This window comes from Strigops habroptila, chromosome 2 (genome assembly GCF_004027225.2).
Source record: "Strigops habroptila isolate Jane chromosome 2, bStrHab1.2.pri, whole genome shotgun sequence".
NCBI lineage: Eukaryota > Metazoa > Chordata > Aves > Psittaciformes > Psittacidae > Strigops > Strigops habroptila.
In genome coordinates this window covers 106,728,059-106,744,171 of record NC_044278.2, presented here as the reverse complement: position 1 = coordinate 106,744,171, position 16,113 = coordinate 106,728,059, and the positions used below count along the sequence as shown (strand labels likewise).

Sequence of the window (16,113 nt, the reverse complement as noted above, 5' to 3'; positions counted from 1 at the left end):
ACGTGGCAGCCAGGCTCTGCTCAGGCCTAATTCCAGCTAAAGTGATCTTCACATGGAGCTCATCACCTTGTAAACCTGCTCATCAAATACCATCCTCGGCCCCTACATGGAGCATCAGCTCCTTAAGGCAAGTTGTAGGCATATGGCTGGTTCATATGTCTATTGTAAAGATACAGCTGCTGATAGTACTGGTGTTCTGGAGACTCCTGAGCTGGCAGGACAGCAGAAGGCAGCAGCATGCACATCGCTGAGGGAGCACACCCTCCCCCCGCATGAGGCAGGCCTGCGCCATGCAGCCAGCGTGACCGCTGCTACAGCTGTGCGATGGAGCCAGGCTGGTGCCCCGCTCGGAGTCTATGGCACGTCCAGTGAGTGAAAAATACACGCAGTGCCGGTACATTTTTCATTTGAATGCAGAATTTATTTCAAACAAAGACTTTTAAATATGAAACTCCTATAAATTATGAACATTTATAGAATATACTTTTGCCAAGGAAAAAGCTTGGAAGAGTGAAGGTGTCAAAATCCAGCTCTGATGAACGGAATGGAGCTGGTTGCTATTCAAAGGGTATTCTCCCCTGTGTTTTCACACAATTGACTGTTTTACAGAATACCATTATTCAGTGTAAATATTACTTTACACATCCTCAAAGGGCTGCAGTCTTCCACAGCTGATTTATGCCCAAAAGCAGTTTTTTCTTGCTTCCATTAAATCAAGCCACCTGATTTGCTGTACTTACATTGCATAGCAAATGAAAAAAAATGTATGCCAACAAGGTGAGAACTTAATCCAACTTCTGTTGTATATGTAGAAAATATTTACAAGTAAAAATGTTCTAAACTGTCCCCTTCTAGTCAAGAAAAAGTGTCTGACCATTTACTAGCCTTGTAAACATTTATTATATTATTCTTTACCTTACGTAGGCTGCTATTCCCAGGGTTTGGATTAATGTATTTTGCAGAAATGTACAGCAGCACATATTCCTCACTGATACTCAGCTGGTTTTATTGTCTTACTCTACAGAACCCTGTATGTATAGAATAGAGTCATTTACAGAAAGACATTTCTCCTTAGAATACCACATTTTACAAACTGGAATTTCCTTCCAGCTTATATCCTTCCAAAACAGGCATATCATAGAGATAAATTCCAACTATAAATACATAGTTTATATTAGTCTTTTTATGTACAACAACAAACAAATTACCCCAGTATAAAGATACTTACATATCGGTACAGATTTGAACTACAGACCCACTTCTTTAACGAAGTTTACAGTATAAAAAAAATAAGGATACCAGTTACCCACTATAATATTTTCATTATTTAGTTTCTTGTGGAGCAGTCAGTGATACAAGCATTGCTTGTTTTGTGTAAAATATATTATTTTAGAATACCAGTATTCTGTCCTTCCACTTACAAAAATATAATTATGTCCCTCAGAAATCTTATTGAATTAAAAAGTGTATCAAAAATATGGGTCATCATTTTAGACCATATGTGAAATTAGAAATAAAGTAGAAGTAAATGTGTAATTAGTTAAAAATACTATCTTCTGGCTCAGGGAGCCACTTCTGATTTTGCGTAAAAAGAGATCAAAGCTTAGTTGGAAATTTAATGGCCAGAGATGAGTTTTGGCTACTGAGTAATGATACTACATTATTAGTGTGGCCAAAGAACAGCCGCTGGAAAATGTTTACAGATGTTCAGTTTGAAGGATATAAAATACCATGGTGACAGCAGGAAAGGTTGAAAAATACCCAAAAGCGATGGTAATTTAGCAAAAGGGTAGCAGCATTTCTTGCTGCTTGTATTTGCTTTGTGTGTAAAAACCTGCCAGCCTGTCATGACCCACTTTGGGTGGTGCTGCCCTGAAGGAGCCTATCTGAGCAAAGGAGAACTTGGGGCATTGCAAGTTGTGTTGGTTATGGTTGTCTTCCCGCTACTAGGACAACTTAAGATTCAACCTATGAGGTTTATATAGGCAATAAATAGGGCACATCTTTTTACATTTTGCATGCTTTAAAGTGTTGGATTATTAATCCAAATGCATCTTTTCCTAAATCAAAGGCAGAAATCTGGCCGTTCATTTCAGCTGTAACCAAAGCTGTGCCTTTGGGAATTTCCCATGTCTGAAAAGCAGATTTTCATGCTCAGCTGTGTTTCTTAACATCCTTAGGAATTGTGGTGGGTTTTGCACTGCTGTGCCCTTTGCTGAGCTATTTCCCATGCACTAGCAGCACTTCTGTAACTCACATTGCTCACTGCTTTGGCAAAACTGTGGAGAAAAATCCTGGTGTGGAATCTGCCTCAACTACACATCAGAACAAATGCCACCAGGGACATTGTTGCTGCACTTCCCAGGAATGCAGAAAAAGAACATTTATACAGAATATGCTGTAAAAATGGAACAGGTTTTGTTCTGTGGGGGTGTTTGTTGGGGGGGATGGATTGGCATTATCATTCTTGATCTGGTAAATGAGGAAAAATGGAGAAACAATAATTCATCAGCAAAGTAACCTCTTGGTTTTCTGTTAAGTCCTGTAAGAAGAAGTAGCTCAAGCTAGAATTTATCCATTCCAGCTTAGCTGGCAGGAGCCTACGCCACTGCTTGCTGACTCAGAGGAAAGCCATCTCTGGAGTTACACTGCCCAAAGCTCCACAGTTGTTTACCTTCTATTATTTTGGGAAGGGATTTTTTAACATTCTTTTTCCCTGCTAGGAGAAACAACAATAGTGAAGCCACATATGTAATGCAAAAGTCAAATGCTCAGCTAATGTAACATACTAACTTCTTCAAAACTAACGAAGTTGTACCAATTTATAGCAGCACAAGAACTGGCTCAAAGTATTTTACATGTTTTTGCCTGCCCAGAAACCATCAAGCTATCGTGCCATCTTAGTACCATGGGCTCTTCATAGCTCAGATTCCTTATCTACCTCATCTAGGTAGTATTCATCATCAGTGGTGGTATCACTGTCTGAGTCTGAATAAGCTGCTGGGTCTTCCTGGTAAATATCAGCCAGTTCTTGGGGGGAAGAAGCAGCCGATGACATTTTGCTCCCAGTAGAACTTGAGCTCAGAAGCTCAGCCCTGTTTATAGAAGGGGTCTCTCCATCTCTGAGAGCACTAGGGTTATTAAGAAGACAAGGTCTCCATAATCGCCCTTCTGTGAGTGACCTCTTGATATTTTCCAGGAAAGCCAACTGTTGTTCTTTGCCAAATATACCAAATTCAACAGAAGGATACATCAAATTTCTAGTGCTGTAACATTTTTCATCATCTGATGCCCAGTTTTCATTTTCATCACAAGACAACAGCTCTGAGTAAGATTTAAATCTCTTGCCATGTATGCCCTCTTTTGGTAGAATATTGCTTCCTGAGGCAAAGGTCTCCTGGGAGTCTGGAGCACAAATACTCTCAGAGAGGTGACGCTCACGCTCTGCCAGACTCTTGGCATGACTCTTGCGCAACTGAGAGCTGTGCAAGTTAGCATTTTTTAAGCTAGCAGACTGAGAGGTGTTTTGGCACTGACCAGGCACTGTCTGGGAAGTCAAGTTTTGCTCTGGATATGTGTCTGCCTGCAAGCAGCTATTTACATAGGTGTTGGAGTTTTTGTCAGTTAAAATTGTCAAGGGAGGACTGCAGGCATGACTGCTAGCTCTTCTTTTCTCATCATCCAGAGCATCTGATGTAGTAGCACTGGGAGAGATGGCCTGGTTTTTGCTTTCTAATCTGAGATCAAGAGTTTGGGAATTCTTATTTCTTGTGGTTACTGCTTTATCTGGAAAGAGAGTTGTAAGACTTGGCCTATTTTCCACTTTCACTGTAGTTTTTTTGCGACTGATGGCTTCCTTCTGGGTGTATGAGCTTGTAAAAGACCTCCAGTTGGCATTATTAAAACGCAAAGAAGGATCATTCTGATTTTCAGTCTTCTTATTCTCAGTTGTTCTTGGCCTTGGCATATTCTTATCAGGGTCCAGACTGTGATTCTGACTTTTGTTGTCCGACTGCAGGAATGGCTGATGGGAATCCGCTGGAGTCAATAAGTCAAGGGACATGTTGTCCTCTAAAGAAGTAGCACTTCCATCATTCTGTGAAAAAATGTTACTTATGTGCGGTTTGGGGGGTAAGTTTTTACTTGAAAATTTTCGACTTGTTTTGTAAACAGCGGCCAGTTTATTTTTAATTGAAGGCCTGTTTTTCCTTTTTTCTATATCTTTGACTTTGTCTTTTGTGCAGTCAGAGAGAAGCTTGTTCTCATTTTCTGCACTCTGTGTTATCTTCTGATCTTGTGTTACCCTGAGGACTTTATCTTTACCGTTCATGTTCAGGCTGCCTTCACTGTGACTCTCTGATTCTTGCAAACCACTATAATCTTTACCCACCCGAGTACCCTGTGAGCTCTGCTCTTTTTTAATCTTTGAATTCTTTACTTCATCTGTGTCTGTGCTAACCACTTTGCCAAGCTGAAGTGATGGATCAGCACTGGGAGCTGTGCTTGCCTCAGATGCTTTGCCCTGAGACTCTGACAGCACTTTGCTACAAGAGTTTAAATCATTTGCATTTTTTCTTGAACTGGCAGCCCTTAATTGCAGTCCACTACATTTATTATTATACAGAGGGCTGGCTTGGTGTCGGAAATTTACTCTCTGTTTGACTTCAGTGCTATCCCTGTACTTGCCTTCCGCAGGAGGAAGCGGCACATCAGCACGCTCTGTGTTACTGCTCCTTCCAAGGGAATTTTTCTCTCTTGAATGGAGGAGTAAACTGTTCAGATTTTTATTGGTATTCACTTTAGGGGCCTGACAGCAGTTTTTAGAGTTTCCCTTCTGTATTATATTTTTATTTGTTGAAGTAGAATACAAAGGATTCTCTAAATGTCTGCGTGGCTTGGGAGGGGTTGATAAAGTGGACGTTAGTGGTGTGGCTGTCTGTAAAATTTCTTTCCTTTCTTTTAGACATATTTCTGTATTTTGGCTGCTTGAAGCATCAGAAATGGCCTTACCTGACTTAGCCACTATTGCAGTGGAGTGTGTCACCATGTCATTTTCTGCTAATGAAGGATCTGCTAAACTATCTTTCCTGTTACGTACCATACTCATCGACTTTGAAGTACATATCTTCTCAGAGCTAGGAGATAAATGGGAATTCTCTTCCTCACTATCAACAGCAGTTCCTAAGTTCTGAGGTGTGACCAAAGCTGAAGACACTTGGCCAGAAGAATATGAAGGCACCTCTTTTTCCACAGTACTGGGGGAAAAAATATTTGCTAAACTCACATGACCTTCATTTTTCTTGTTTTGTATTCTTGGTGAATGAGCATTTTCTTTGGGACAAGGTAAATCTGCATCCTCTCGATTCTCTCTAAAGAGGTTACAAAATGTTCTCGAATGCCTCCGTGGTAACGTGTAATAAATCGAAACCAGTTCATGATACTTGACGTGATCTTCATCAACACAAACTGTAAATGTGCTTGTAGTTTTGTATTTCTGCAAAAAATTTCCCCTGTCGTTACAATCTGAAAGCACAGAGGATTCTCTTCTGCTTAGATGTTTACTTCTATCTGTCAGTTCAACTGACGTGTCACTACTTACTGAATCATTAGGACTTTTGGTTAATGGACTGGGGTAATCTTTTTGTTTGTTACTTGTAGCAGCATTTAATGATGCTGATGTTAAAAAGGAATGTTTTGAGTCTAAACAAGACACATCTCTTTGATTAAAACAAAAGGCATCCGCTCTATGCGGAGTTTCAGACCTTGAATAATTGTATGTTGTTCTACTTTCTCTAGGTAAAGAGATGGGCGTATCTGACATAATACTACCAGCAATGCTAGCTGATTTTCTGGGTAAAGTGTAATAAACAACAAGTGGGTCAGGAGATTTGAGGCTGTTTCTTCTGGGGGAGCCAGTAATGCTGCAGCTACTGGTGTGTCTCAGCAAGCTGTCTTGCTTGTGAAACCTTTCAGTACAAGGTGAATTACTCCTTTTTTTTCTGTTTTCTTTTTCAAGGCAAAAGTAACTTAAACTATGATCAGAGGTCTGGGCGTCTCCATCAAAGCTGTGCATATAAATATTTCCAGAATTTCCATTTTGTAAAGAACTAGTAGTGAATTGTCCATTACAGTCTTTAGTATCTAAAGTGCCTGTATTTTGCAGTGTTTTCTGTGCAATCTTTTCGGTAACACCTATTCTGCTCACTTGGGCTGGTTTTCCACCTTTTGCTTGAGAGTCAGTAACTGTGCTGTTTACTGAAGAGCTAGTGAATGTTCCTAAACATTTAGAATTGCCTTTATGAGAAAGTGCTTGTGGAGAGCTTTGCGAGGAGCCAGATGGACATTCAGGAGGACAGGGCAACATGCCTTGACAGTTTGCTAATTTTTCAGTGGAAGGAGCAGAAGCAACATTCAGCAGTGAGGGGTGTTTCTTTGGAGTAGCTTGATGAATGGCTTCTGTACTCAGATTATCCTGTTTGGTGCTCTCTCTTTTTGCTGCATAGCGCAGATTATGTTCCCAGTCTTTCTGACTTGAAAGAAAAGGTTCCTTTCCACTCTCATTAGCTGTCAAAATACCCGCAGGCTGTCTGAACACACTGTTGGGTGGGCAGTCGTTTCCCTTCATTTGTACATTTTTTTTGTCATAGTTTGACATATACGTTTTTGCAGTATTTCCTCTGGCAGTGACTTGGGTTTGTCTCTTTGATCTCATCGTGTTAAAGAGAGATGCATCACTCTGCAACATGGCAGAAGCAGGGCTGTTAGAGGGAAAACTCTGGTTGTTGATGTAGTTTGTATCTGTTTGTTGAGAAACTGACTGTAGCGGCATGTTTTCATCTGGCAGTTTCATACCTTCAACCTTTTCTAGTTGTGTAAAGTCTGCTTTAGTGCTTCTTTGCGTAATGTCAACTGAATTCCTGTTCAGTCCCATAGGTTTTGTTTGGTCCTCCAAATTAGGAGAGATTGACTCATCAGTTCTGGTACTACATGCAGAAACAGAAGAGTTACAACTTAGCCAAGGCTGACAGCCCTCGGCAAATTCTGAAAATGTTCTACTTGCACTTCTTGTTATCCTTCTGATATTCATATTTTCTGGAGAATACATGTCAAAATCATTCTGCAGGCGCTGTGAACCAAACTTGGCATTCTTCGTATGTGCCCGCTGCTGCTCATTTAAATTGGCCATCATTGCTTCAAAGCTGGCAGCAGGGGAAATAAATGCTTCATCACTGTAGTACTGAGGAATATCAGTCCAAGAAGGATAGCTGTCTTTTTTTCCATAAGGAGAATTTTTTTGGTTTGCATACAACATGCCATGAGAAGAAGTATCTCTATAGTAGGATCTAGAGAGATTGTTTTCTGATTTGTATAATGGATAATTTTCCCAGTTATCAAAGGGCAACGGAGAAGTAGCTTTGTCAGGGCAACTAACTCTACTAAAGCAATTACTGCTTGAAATAGATCTTCTGTAGTGGTGTTTTGAGTGGCAACATCCGTATTTCTTGGTTTCTTGCAAAGCGCTGGAATATCTACCAGGGTCTGTAGCATGAAATTCCATCAGTGACTGGGTTCTAAACATTTTTTCTTGGGTTGGTGTTTGTTCAGGGGAATCTGGTGTGTTGTTCCATACAATAGACGACAGGGGAATTCTCTTTGGGTTCTGTCGACCAAACCTTGGTGCAAAGCCATTCTTGGTTCCCCTTGCCAATGGATGTTGTAAACTAGATCCTGATAGCTGGTCAGAAGATACTGATGATGGACATCTCCAAAGGGAACATACAGAGTAACTTCTGCCAGCTGCATCCCTGTTCATACAACTCTTGTGCCTAAATCCACTGTTGTATGTTACGGAAGGAGGATATAAGCTGCCTTCTGAAGACCGCCCAAAAGAAACAGAAGGCAGCCTGCTGCTTAGCAGATGAGGATTTCCATCAACTGGGTCACCGTATCTGTGGTCATCTTGAAAGGCTTTCTGGTGCCAGTTTATATATGCACTGTGTAATTTCCTTGGTCTGATGTAAATCTTGTGTTCATCTTTGGCTCTTATTGTTCTCAGTCCATCTGGGAAAAATGTGCTAGGCATGTCACTCCAGTCATTTCTGCGTTGCCCCCTACTAGCAGTCTGCCTCTTTGGGGTAGAGAATGCAGTACTGTATTGGACATTTGATGCACTGCTAGTAGAAACTGTCCTGTCCAATGGGTCCTGAGCTTGTTCCTGGGCCAGCTGGTCATCCAGATCATTGAGAACTGTATAGGCAAAAAAAAATGTATTTGGTTTTGTTTAATAATCTTCTGACTGTTTATGTTTAAAAGTTTCATATACTACAATTAATGATCAGAACTAGGTTTAAAAGGAGTCAGCTTCTCAGCATTCAAAACCCTCCCCAAAGCACACATTCTTCCTCCACAGGACCTGTCAGCAGTCACCCATTATGACTGCAAGGAAAAAAATGTGCTGCTCTATGACTGATCTTAAAACTGCTCTTTATGTAAATGTTAGTCTTTATGCTATTCAAAAGAAAACCAAAACAAATTGAAGTCTGAATTCTTACTCATGCGCTACGTGTGTGTGTGTGTGTGTAAACTTTCCAAATCTAGTTTGTAAGCAAAAAATCCCTGAAAAGAATTCACTAGGCAGACATGGACCTTTATATGTGTTCATAAAGCACAGTTATGCTGCAACTGTAAGAAAACACAGAATCCTGCAAACCAGCAAACAAACATATTCAGTAGCCTGGCATGTCCACTGTCTCATTCAGAAAAGAAGTTCTCTACTAAATTGTAGATTATTACTTTAAAATGAGCACTGAAAATGGCATTTTCTGGATAGAAAAGGGTAATGAAATAGTTAGGAACCCATGATTTGTCTCATGAACTGGAATTAAAGACTATACAGCTCAATTAACCAAGCTATACTGTCATAAGACTGACAACAATGTATTTAAAGTATTTTATTGGCAACAACAATTATGCCTTCGCTAGCTGTATTCTTTTTGTGTTTTGAAAATAGCATATGTAAGATATAAACACAAATGGATATGGCTGTTTTGCTACAGCATTTCCTAATTCATTTCAATAAAAAAGACTGACTGATCAGTCGTTACAGATCTGTGCTAATAGTACAGAATCATTAAGAAAGCATTGCTAGGTATGTAGAGTTGGAATAAAAGGTGATATGAAAGTAGTAAAATTCACCTTTTTTTCTAAGTTTCTTTTTAGCACAGAAGAGAGAAGACTCCTGAGAGTCAGCTTAGAACAAGAAAAAAGATGAGTTGTTTCTGAGTCTTCCATTTGGAGGACATCAGCCAAGCTATGTACAGTTTTAGGCTGTCAGTGGACAAGTGTGCACAGTTACGACTGACACATAAGCAGTGAGAGGTGTGCGAGTTTCAGAAGAACCACTACAGTGGTTCACCATGCAGTGGTTCTCATCTTCCAGCACTGCCAACTCACCCACTGCTTCCCAATCATGCTTTCAACCTCCGATTTCTTGTAATTTTGAGTGGTAGAAAGTGATATTCATGGACATTTGTTTGCACAGATCTGAGAGAGTTTATGGAAGAACACCTCAGTACTCCCACAGGCTGGGTCTGATCTTGCCTTGCTTCCCAGCAGTGAGAAGGGAAAAAAGAACAACTTTTGAGTGGTTCTATAAGGGCTCCCAGAAAGCTAACTGAATGCCACAATGCCTTTTGCTTCTGTGGTTTGAGGCCTTACAATTCACAAAACCAGGCCCAGTAATTCATCATTATCAAAACTATGCACAGGAAACTGGGATGAAATTCTCTCATAACTGTATGTCTGCATCTAAAGGATGCAATATGGGCTCCTGTCAGAATCAGCAGAGAAATGTATGGTCTTAAGGTGTGATTCTTCTGAATGGCATCAGTAGGAGATGAAATGCACTCTAAGAGTGACCAGTGACACATTTTGAAGTGTCACAATACACGATACAATACAGTAGACATTATGCTGCCAGATGAAGCCAGCAAAAAGTAGCCACTATGGTAGAAAGTAATAGCTGTATCTTTACAACCTATGTGTTTGCAGAGAATGCTCTGAAACCGATCACCGCAGTTACTTCTGGTAACAATAATATCAGAACAAACTAAGGACACCCACTTACCACTGAAAAACTCCTTCTCTAGCTGTTCACTCCATTCCTGTGTACTTTCCTCCATCATTTCATTTTGGTTTGCATCAAAAGTATGACCATCTGTTTCAGTTGCGATTGGGGAATTACACATTTCAGCCTGTTAAAAATTGTAAGGCAACATGATTTTAGTTTTACATGTGGGGTTAGATCATGTTTCACATGTCACATCACAAATTGTGTCACAAGTCACAGAGGTCAGTAAATTCTCTGTGGGTCCATTAAATGCAGTATTATTAAAATATACCACTGAGGATTGTAAAGTTGCATGCATTTTAGAGACTTTTACATATGTAATAAGGAGATTTGCTCATCCTGTCCTCATTCTGCAGCATGTTTTGGTACATGAGTTATATTGACCTCAAATAGTAAGGGGCATAGTTTGCTTATTTTCTCCATATGCATCCTTACTGCACTGTATCTCTTAATTCAGTTTTTCCTAATCACTTATTTCTTAACCAGCACATTTTAAAGTTCGCAACCTCACCTCCCAACAGAGATGTAATAATTTAACACCACAGCCAATTTTCATATTGCAAGGCAGCACTTTAGGGGGCTGTGATAAATTACTTAGCAGCAGGAAAAATGTCATCTATTCCTCACCTGAGTTTAGTTTACATGTTAAGATGGAGAGGCTCCTATCCCATCCATACTTCTCTCAGCTCACAGTCTCAGACTGCAGAAGTGCAGACAACTGCTGAACTGCTGATTTATTTTAGCTGAGACCCTTCCTCCTTTTTTAAATAAAACCCCTTGCTACTTTTTAGTTCTCAATATTCATAATATTTTACTTGTCTAGCTATGATAGTCTGTGTATATAATAGGCACGATTCTCTGATAAGATCTTTGTTCTGTCATCTATTAATATAGATTATCCCTTTGTTTTTCAAATATGAGAGAAGGGAGGTGGCCAATTTACCACCTCTATACCTTTGATTACATACTGTATACCTTCTTAGTCCCCTCTGTGCTTATACCATACAATTGAAGAGGAGGAAAGACATGTTAGTAATACGGGGTAATAAAGTAATTAAAATAACAAACATTATCCTTGGAGGAAAGCTGTTTATTTCAACAGCGTGCACTTCAATTACATCAGAAATAAATCTGTTTTTTCACCCTTAAATTGAGTTTGTGCTTATAAAATGGAACATTCAGCCAAAAATAATTTCCTACTGTCAAAATTTATATTTACACAGTAATTCTGCTCATGGAAATGTTGCAGGAGAGGCTCTAGCTTATTGCCTTTCTGAGTCAGCTAAACTTTTTCACCCTTGCACAACTGAAAAGAAACAAAGTAAATACACTAGATTATTTATTCAATGTGAGTTTGGACCTATTTGCAGCTTGGTTACAGTTGCCAAAATATGTGAGGGTTTTGGCCTAGGAAATTATCCATGCAATTATTTCGTCATTAAAAGAGAACCGAAACCTGATCAGAGCTAGACTTAGGGCTTACCTAGGAAAGCTGTGGACTTGTACAATTAACAGAGCCAAGATCATTCTACTCCATTCAACAGGTTCACAACACAGACACTTTACTCAGCATTTAAAACAACAACTGCAGGAATACTATTTAAACAGGTGTTATATCAACAGCCTAAACAAAGGGGACTAGGTTTTGAAAAATCTGTGGTTTAAACATTGCTGACAATAAAGTTGATGACTTACCGTTGCCATTTCTTCCACTTTCAAAGATGGGCTAGCAGAACTGTCACATCTGTAGGCAGAAGGATTTACATGTTGGCTTTGAAAAGGAACATAATGTAATTTTACTAGGTAGTAAATATCCAGCACTTTCTCTTTAACAACTATTGAGAAGCATCTGAAAAAGACTGCTCTATGAAGAAACCATCCTTCCCCCCTCAAAAAAATCCTGCTAACAATAAAATGCTGGGAAAATGTACCGTTCAGTTTGGCCTTGTCAGCTTGCAAATGTTGCAGCTGCACAGCCAAGAATGAACTCAGCCTACTGATATCTCAATGTCTGCAACAGCCATAAAGTAATTGTTTCAATGCAGCTTTATGATAAGATGTTATTACTTCTCTTTCCAAACAACAACAATCTAGTAGGTACTACAAAGTGAGCTTTGGCTACTGCTAAATCAGTAAGGGGGTTGCATCTGCAATTCTATTGCTTTTGCATTCCACCGTGCTCAGACACAGAGCTCTGCTCTCCCCCTGAGAAGGAGAAGAGACAGACAGCAGACTCTTTTCAGTGTGAACTTTGGAACTTACTGCTACTCACCCAAAACAGCCTTTATTTACCAATTTGTAACACATGGTAGAAGACTCGTCTACTTTCCTAACCTATACAGAACTGCAAGGGCTTGGCAGAGAACTGACTAGAGAGCCTATGAGTAATGCCGTGGTTAGAACAAGCCGAGAAGCCCTGAACATAAAAGGTATTCTGTTCTACGGGGTGACTCGCAGACATACAAATACAAAATAAACTAAAGAAACAAGAACAGGACTTGACTTCACTGAGCCTACTCCAGTCTGCAGCTCCTTATTTTACAACTAAGCAAACCCAGTCCCTTCAAAAGCCCTGAAGGAAATGTTGCTCAGCTTGTGTTTATTGCCAGTTCTTCCTGGTCTCAGAAACTGTTTTTTCCCAGGAAGTTAATTCTTGAGAGAAAGTGAAGTAGAGAAAGACGGTTCTGCTCAGTCCTGTTTGTCTCAAAGTCTGTTTGAATGACCTTGTTCTTAAGCTCTTAAAACCTTCTTGTGCTCAGGTAAGACTACTTTATTGTGCTTCAACAGCAAGTATAAACCGGCTTGTTGGCAGGTTCTTTGTGGCCCAGCCTTTCCTCCTGTAGTGCTTTGTCATTTGTTTGCAATGTGCTTGCAGGCAGGGAAGAACAGTTGAAAGGTGCAATTTGTTTTTACTTCTGTAATTGCGAACTGTAAAACCAGGATTCCTCTCCGACATGGGGTCCAACTGAAACCAAAGGAAACAAGCCTGTTGACCTCAGTGGGCTTAGGATCCAGCCACACAATCTGAATCCAGAATTCTTAATTTCACCTCGTAGCACTGAATATTAAGTTATTCTCACAGCACACCACCACCGCAGCTGATGAAACTGTCTTCCCAGTACAGAAAGGACCCTCTAAACAGCCACTAATATTTAGCTATTTCAAAGCTTCTGCCAGTTAGGCTCACTTACAGGATTTACAGTGCTGCCTCCTCTTGTGTTTCACTAGCCATTAATTCAGTGGGTTACTGCTCCCTGTGAATGAAGTTTACAGAACCTGGACTCAGAGATGTATCTATAGCTCTTCCTTTAAACTAAAATAGTGTTGAATATGTTTTAATGCTTCTACAACAAATTAAGAAGGAAACTTATGTTTCAGAGTTTTCACAATGATTTCCTGCAAACCAAGTTGAATGGAATTCCGTGGCTTAGCAAGTTACTTAGTTTTAATTATATGCATAACAAAAATGTGAAAGCTTTGTTGGAAGCTTTCTTCTCCAGCTTTACTGTGCAAAGTTGCTCTGCAGTTCTCCCCACTTGGTGCTGTGCTTGGTGGTGTGTTAACTGCTCCTTGCAATGAAGCTACACAAAGTAGACATGTTAGTTAGAAATGTCTTCTGATAGTCTGGGCAAAAATTAAATTTTCATTTGCACCTCTGGCACTATTCTAAATTCCTCCATCTCTTTGTTGTCACTGTTCTTTCTGAAATAACTGGTCACTGCATCCTGCTATATTTTCCTCCCTGCCAACTTACACAGACAAGATTATTTCAATCTTTTCCCTATGCCAACCCCTCCGCTTCTCAAATGGCCTCATTATTTTTTCTGAATTCTTTTAAGTACTTTTCAGCATTTCAAAATTAAAGTTTCGCTTACTTCTAGAGAAATATTGCATCATTTTAGGGAAAAGTAATTCAGTTTCTTTTTTGATTAAGGATATTGAGCAATGTTTACATTATTTTGCACACACATGCACATGTACATACGCACACACATACCTGTAAACATTATCATTCATAAATGAAAAAGAAGTTAAGTTAACGCTCAAGTTCAGAAATATTCACCATCAGAAAAATACTACTCACTATGGAAAACAAGAAGTTATATTTTATACTTTTTCACTTATATACATATGTACCTTTTTTATGACAACTGAATATAAGGTTAAAAGTAAAAGATGATGCTACTTATGACTATCACTACTGGTAACAATATTATAACTCCATGAATTAAAATCTGCTGTGAATTGGTATTTTCACCAAGGCACCTGTCCTCCCCAGACCATCTCCGGGTTGTCTGATGTCAGAGTGTAATCCATTTTCTTCTATACTGTTCTTACCGGTACTACGTAAGAAGCCAGCTAAGCAACAAACACACAGTTCAAACATGCTGAAAACACAATTAAACAGCATTTCTTTTCCAGTATGAATCACACATATTAGAAAAGAATAAGGATGAATTCAAGAACCCGAAACACCTTTGAACCAAAAGCGATCAAACATTTCACTACCTTCAGACTACAGTTACAAACCTTTTATTAGCATCTTCTGTGTCTCCACATAAGCACACTCTTTTCTGCAGCATCCATAATTTATTCTCACAGCACACCACCACTGCAGCTGATGAAACTGTCTCTCCAGTACAGAAAGGACCCTCTAAACAGCCACTAATATTTAGCTATTTCAAAGCTTCTGCCAGTTAGGCTTACTTACAGGATTTACAGTGCTGCCTCCTATTGTGTTTCACTAGCTCTCCAAAATAACTCTACCTGGTGAGAGGCAGATTATTTCAGTGCTTTGCCTATGCATAAAGCAAACCACACGCCAGGGCAACACCTAGAAGAGGGTGGGGGAAGTTTTCGACAGAGAGGCGTGACTAGAAAATGTAGCAATCAGCTCAGTTACACGTCAGGATTGACTTGTTTATTTTTCAAGCCATGCTCGGTAAGAAATCAAAGGCATCTGAGCCGACGATATGGTAGATTTTCTGTGGAAAAGCCAGATAAACACATACTAGAAAAGCTGATGCAATGAGTAGGCACGGGTTACTTTTTTGCCTTCTTAATTTAAGATACCATTTTGATGCTTAGCTTCTACAGCAAAGCCAGGACCTTCCCTTCCGCACTGGCCACCTTACCTTGCAGCAGCACACAGTGTCCCTGAAATCTGATTCTCAGTTACACAAGTGCCCCTTTATTCTGCAGGGAGGGCTGTTGTCCGGGGTTGGTATGTCCCAGCAAAAGGGGCATTACTGTGTCACAGGAAAGGGGAGGGAGCAGATGACACGCACTGACCAGTGTTACAACTTTGCACATTTTTGTTTCTATGCTGCCTTGCCTTGCTATGTAGAATTGTTACCAGTAAACATCCACAAAGTTAACCTCATGGCCTCTATTCAAACCTCTCCTTAAATCTCCTTCTGCTTTGATACAAACACTCCACAATGGCCAGCTGCTGTGCTACAAAACCTAAGTATCAAAATCATCATAATTTCTTTAGAGGCTTGCGTTCCCTGTCATTGTTTATTACAATCTGTTCTTCGTCTTAGCACAATGCCACCTAGGAGCCCCAGGCATGGACTGGAGACTCACAGAGCAAAAATCAGCTATTTGTGCCAAAGATCTTGCAGTTTCATACTTAGATTTCACAGCACTGCACAATGCACCTTTATCTGTGATTGCCAGACCCAAACATTACCCTAAGATGCACACAAAAATATTTCACTCAGGTGTTGCTGACATACAGGACCGCACAGGACAAGTTAGGAGAAAACAGTCAGCCTAAGTAGCCTGAGTGTAGTCTCATGCCTCTGAGGAGCAGCTTTAACCCTGGGGATGGCAAGGGAGAAGGATGCTTTTCAAACAGCAGCTGTAGCACTGCATGTAAGACAGTCTTCGGTTCAAACCCAATTGAAACCAAAGCCCTGACGAAGCATGGAAGACAAAAGCACTGGAGATACACCCTGTTTGTCCAGCTAGAGCCAAAG

The 16,113-nt window shown here is 40.0% G+C and overlaps 1 protein-coding gene across 1 annotated transcript in view; it reads right to left on the bottom strand.

The window, feature by feature from the left end:
• Positions 1-399: 399 nt before the first annotated feature.
• Positions 400-16,113, bottom strand: part of EXPH5 (exophilin 5) — a 37,394-nt gene continuing 21,680 nt past the window's right edge. Inside the window, 3 exon segments of the mRNA XM_030477481.1 lie at positions 400-8,247; positions 10,127-10,253; positions 11,825-11,873. Of these exon segments, the coding sequence (XP_030333341.1) occupies positions 2,918-8,247; positions 10,127-10,253; positions 11,825-11,873 (5,506 nt within the window). The 3' untranslated portion in view covers positions 400-2,917.